The sequence below is a fragment of the Carassius carassius genome, chromosome 40, assembly GCF_963082965.1.
Source record: "Carassius carassius chromosome 40, fCarCar2.1, whole genome shotgun sequence".
Taxonomy (NCBI): Eukaryota; Metazoa; Chordata; class Actinopteri; order Cypriniformes; family Cyprinidae; genus Carassius; species Carassius carassius.
In genome coordinates this window covers 28,654,010-28,659,920 of record NC_081794.1, presented here as the reverse complement: position 1 = coordinate 28,659,920, position 5,911 = coordinate 28,654,010, and the positions used below count along the sequence as shown (strand labels likewise).

At 35.6% G+C, this 5,911-nt stretch overlaps 1 protein-coding gene across 1 annotated transcript in view; it reads left to right on the top strand.

Moving 5' to 3' along the window:
* LOC132122517 (testican-2-like) overlaps positions 1-4,429 on the top strand; it is a 23,421-nt gene extending 18,992 nt beyond the window's left edge. The window contains exons 7-10 of the mRNA XM_059532891.1: positions 1,158-1,376; positions 1,677-1,739; positions 3,479-3,616; positions 3,832-4,429. Coding sequence (XP_059388874.1) covers positions 1,158-1,376; positions 1,677-1,739; positions 3,479-3,616; positions 3,832-3,974 — 563 coding nt within the window. The 3' untranslated portion in view covers positions 3,975-4,429. The remainder of the gene's footprint in view (positions 1-1,157; positions 1,377-1,676; positions 1,740-3,478; positions 3,617-3,831) is intronic.
* The last annotated feature ends 1,482 nt before the right edge of the window (positions 4,430-5,911 follow it).

Here is a 5,911-nt window from a genome sequence, read left to right as displayed (position 1 = left end):
TTTTTCTCCTCTCTCCCCTCTCTCGTCTCTGTTGTTCCTCCTTCCATCTCCTTTTCTCTTGCCTCGTCTGTCCTACCCCCAGGTTCCCGCAGGTCCCCGTGAGCGGTCCCCCCCGGAGGGAGGGGGGGGGAGTAGAGCGAGAGAGGACCAGGCCTGGGCTTTTAGTTGTGTTGTGATTTTTATTTGAGTGTGTTTTGTGTGTATTTTGTTATTAAAGCTTCGTTTGATTGTCCGCCGGTTCCCGCCTCCTTCTTCCCGATGATTAGGAAGTTTTAATCCATTACACACAATTTGACTTTTTTTCCTCAGAATTGTTAATTTAACGACAGATTTACTTGTTTGTGGTTCTCTGATGTCTTTCAATAGTTAACAGAAGTTATTATCAATTGACATGCAGGTAAACGGAAAGGATATTTTATGATTTTATGATTAGTATTATTGTTTTCAGTCCATTTTTTAATATTCATTCTAAAATACATTTATCTCTATTCAGACTTGTTTTCTTGTATTTCTGAGTGTACATCTAATTTTTAATTTTTTTTCTCATTACAAGAGAATTCAGAAAAAAGACAGAATTGCGACAAAAAAATTAAAACAACTTTTTTTTTCCTCCTGTGGTGGAACTGAGCTTCTGTAGTTTCTATAGTTTCATGTTTTTGTGGAAACGGTGATGCATTTTATTTTTCAGGATTGACAGATGAATAGAAAGTCCAAAAGAATAGAATTTATTTCAAATATAAATCCTTTGTAAAATTAGAAATATCTTAAAAGTCACTTCTGATCAATTTAATTCATCCTTGATGAATAAAAGTATTAATTTCCTTAAAAAGGAGAAAAATCAGTGTCCCCTCTTTCTTCTTATGAAGGTATATTATCATGTATATTAATTATCTCTTGAGCTTTCTTAATGAATACTGTTACACTTAGTATTTTTTCCCGACAGCGTTTTTGGAAAAAGTTAGTGTAAGTGTTGATGATTGCATAATTTTTCATATGCATATGCTTGTATATGAGATCATGGCACCTTTCTGCATCTTCTATCTAGACTCAATCAGGAGATGTGTAATAGCGCCCCCTAGCGGATAACAGTGAGAACACAATTGAACAGAGTTCAGTTGTTGGATCATCATTCTGAATCTCAGCTTGTTCCTCTGCAGTGTTTGACCGGGGGCTCGTGGCCGGCTGTAAGGACTCCATCGGCTGGATGTTCTCCAAGCTGGACACCAGTAATGACCTGTTCCTGGATCAGTCCGAGCTGGCCGCTATAAACCTGGAGAAGTATGAAGTGTGCATCAGGCCCTTCTTCAACTCGTGCGACTCGTATCGCGACGGGAAGGTGTCCACGGCAGAATGGTGTCTGTGCTTCTGGAGAGAGAGTGAGTGTGGCATGGGCTTTTCTGGGGAAAATTATGTTTCAGTGCAAAAAACAAAACAAAAACAATAACAATAACATTGCAAGTGGACCACTGAGAAAAAAATAGTAAGCGAGAGAGAGAGAAAAAAGCATTTAAAAAATAATAATTTCGCTGATGGTTCTTCTGAACTGTAAATTTTATAAGTTAAATGTTAACAATATTTTATTATCTATTTTATCTGACCTCATGTGTGATTTGAGAGATGGACTGATGTGTCATTTATTTTTTTAAATATTTTTTTTTTCATGTATTTTTTTGCAGAACCTCCATGTTTGGCTGAAATCGAGAGGATTCAGATACAAGAGCCGTCTAAGAGGAAACCGGGTAAATGCACACAGACAGACAAACCAGCAGAAATGCAATTACAGGAAAATGATTCAAAATCAAGCCACTTGTGGTTAAGAAAGGAAGGATATATATGTGCAATGGATAGAAGATAGAAGACTTTTTTTGAATACATCATACCCATATATTCAGACTTCTATTAAATTAGAAAAAGTGTTTTTTGAATGGAAAATGGATGCCATGTATTTTCTTTGTGAGTAACAGAGAATTCTATGGATTCTATTGTATATAGTTGATTAATGACATCAATATGGTTTAAGTAGCTAAATTAATTAGTACATGCATGCAAAAAAATAAAAAAACATACAATTTAAAAAGACCAGGAACATGAATTAATAGAGTAAATATTTTTAAAATAATAAAATAATGCCAGTCTTGGTCACTGTATTTATTTTCCTTGTTTAACCACCTAAGAGTAAGCAGAAAAATCAATAAATAAAATTAAAAAGATTAGAAACATGAATTAGGAAATTTAAGTAGTTTAAATTAATAGTTAATAGTTTTAAATTGGTATACATTTTGTTACCATATTACTATTCTTTTGTTATAGAAATAATGCCAGTCTTTTCTTTAATTACCTAAAAATAAATAAATAAAATAATTAAATATAAAAATAATTATATATCTAAAAAATAATTATAGTTTTAAAATGGTAAAACATTTTGTAACCATATTAATGTTCTTGTATTATTATAGAAAATAATGCCAGTCTTGATCGCTGTATTCATTAAATAATTAATTATAAACAAATACAGTTAAAATTCAATAAATTTTATTTAAACAAATAAAAAAATGACAAAGAAACTATATCACTTTGAATCAGGTTTAATTAGCTAAAAATAAAGTATAATGAAATATAAATAAATAATAATTAAAGATAATTTAAGTTGAATAATATTTAATTAAATATTTATTAAATTAATAAAGGTAAATTAATACTAATACATAAACAATAATGACTAAAAACAATAAGTAAAAATAAAATACCAAGAACATGAATTAAAAAGTCATTTCACGGGAACACTAATACTTGTGCATGTGTGTGTGTGTTTGTACATGTGCATGCTTGTGTGTGTATGTGTGTGTCTGTGTGCATGCGCGTGCATGTGTTTGTGTGCGTACGGCCGTGTGTGTGTATGTGTGTGTGTGCATGCACGTGCATGTGTGTGTATGTGTTTCCACGTGTGTGTGCATGCGCGTGCATGTGTGTGTACGTGTGTGTGCATGTGTTTGTGTGCGTACGGCCGTGTGTGTGTATGTGTGTGTGCATGCACGTGCATGTGTGTGTGTGTTTGCATGTGTGTGCATGCGCGTACATGTGTGAGTGCGTGTGTTTGTGTGCGTACGGCCGTGTGTGTGTATGTGTGTGTGCATGCACGTGCATGTGTGTGTGCATGTGTTTGTGTGCGTACGGCCGTGTGTGTGTATGTGTGTGTGCATGCACGTGCATGTGTGTGTGCATGTGTTTGTGTGCGTATGGCCGTGTGTGTGTATGTGTGTGTGCATGTGTGTGTGTGTTTGCATGTGTGTGCATGCGCGTACATGTGTGAGTGCGTGTGTTTGTGTGCGCACGGCCGTGTGTGTGTGTATGTGTGTGTGCATGCACGTGCATGTGTGTGTACGTGTGTGTGTGTGTTTGCACGTGTGTGCATGCGCGTGCATGTGTGTGTGCGAGCTTGTGTGCGTACTGCCGTGTGTGTGTGTGTGTGTGTGTGCAGGCATGTACATCCCCAGCTGTGATGAGGACGGTTATTACCAGAAGCTGCAGTGTGACCGCAGCCGTGATGAGTGTTGGTGTGTCGACCCTCATGGAGCCGAGGCCCCGGGGTCCCGAATCCACGGACACCCAGACTGCGGTGAGTGACCCTTTCAAGTAAAGTCCCTTCACTCATTATATCTGCAAAGTCTCTGGGCAGCTCAAACAAGACAAAGTGCTGTCTAAATGAATGGGGGAATCCTGAAATCTCAAAAACTGCAATTAAATTACATATAGTAACAAAATCTGAAATGAACTGCCCTGAAAAAGTTACTTTAAACTATAAATGAAGTCTGATAATTCTGTGTGCCGTAGACGAGCTGCTCAGCTCTGGAGATTTCAGCAGCGGCGTCGGCTGGGAGGACGAGGAGGAGAAAGATGTGGATGAGAACGCAGAGGAAGAAGAAGAAGAAGAGGAAGATGAAGAGGAGTCTGACGACGGCGGATACATCTGGTGAAACATCTCCAGCATCTGCTGACCGCTGCACCTGATCTACTTCTGCTTCCTGAAGCATCCCACCAGCGCCCGAGTCTGCATTTCACTGTTTTTCATTTCTGTCATCGCTTTAACAGATTCAGATGCACGAAAGACTCAAACTCTGCGAAGCCTGGAGATTGATGCGTCATCATTAACAGGGTATTAGGGTTTATTTGAGGGGATTTATGCAACAGAACTTGGTTTCTGAACCTCTGGAGATCAGGTTTACACTCACTTTACAGACCTTTATCTGTGTGAACGTGACTATAATCATGAGTTTCAGCTTCTGGCTCTCTAAAAATCATGTTCTTATGCACTAAAAATTACAGACATAATGCATGTTCCCTACATTAATGCTCCGACACGATCAGAGAGTTACTGATATTTCCGATACGCTCATATAAACATTTATGATGCTTGCTTTCTGGAGCAGCTAAAAAATTAATCTCAAAATCTTCAAAAATTCATTCACAAATAAAAAAAAATTCAAAAATTGCAAATCACGGAATCATTTTGTGATTATGAATAAAGTTACGAAACGATCAGTTGTAAATATATCAATTTTTTGTGAGTGTGAATTAGCTTTAGTATTAGTTTATTACAATATATGAGTCATGTATTTAATATTTAGTTAGTATATATTTGCAAACATAAATGATTGGCAAATACACAAACTGACATCCACACACACAAAAATGTGAATTTGCTTGCAGAAATGTGCAAAGATACTGTATTATATATATATTTGCAAGCATAAACTTCTGAAATTATATTCGGAAAATATGCATTGCACAATTCAAATTCACTAAATGCAAACCTAATTCATAAATACAATAGTATGTTCACGCCTTCCTGAAACCAATCGACTTCTTTGTGAATTTGCTTGCAGTTAAGTTTATTATAATGTTTATATATTTTTATAATTTATATGCAAATTATTTATACGTGTTTATTTTTAATTTACATTTGCATATACTTCTAATTTATAAGTATGTATTTATTATAATTTTAGTAACTTTTATTAAAAGTATATAATGGCAAACAGAAAAAGACAAACTCATGATTTTTCATATGCACAAAATATGATTTTTAAATTAAAAACCTAATTTATAAACACAAGTATATTTGTGTCTTTTCTTACGTTCACCAAAAAATATGATTTGCTCACATACAATCAAATTAACATCCACAAACTAAGATTGATTATGAATAATGAAATAGCTTTTTTTGTGCTATGCTTCTGTGAATCATATTTGGTAAATGCATTCATTTTGAGACTATTTTAACTAGATTTGCTTTGGCGATAAAAACATTTGAAAAAGAATCAATGTAGCAAACAAAGACATGGAGCGAAACATCAAAGTCAAATTACTGATATGCAATTAACTTAATTATGACTGACAGCTGAAACACTTTGATTTCACACTCGTCTCTGAATCAGGAGTGACTCCCGTTTCTTGAATCTGTCTTTGATTCACATCAGGTTGTGTTTTAAATGAAGCCTGTGTGGGATGTCAAAGGTCATTTTTGCTGAAACAGAACATGAACCGTTAACTTGTAAATGTTCTGGGCTTTATTTTTCATGTTGCATGATCGTTCACAGCAGAAAGCTCTTGTATTGGCTCTTTCTCTGTAAAATAACAGTCAATGCGTGATGTCTGATGTTGAGAAGCTCGGCTCCTCGAAATCTGTGAATAAAATGTTGTAAATAACCGAAGCGTCTCTCTGATACATAATCAGCTGTGAGTTGTGTGCAGCGTCTGAGAATCAATATCTGGCAGCGCTGAATTAATATACAGCCTCAGAGTCGCTGAAAACACTGCTGTGATATTAAACAGCACGAGAATCAGATCATTCATGCATCAAAAATATTATTCAGAATGAGTTTGAATGTTATAGCACTTCTGTTTCATTCAT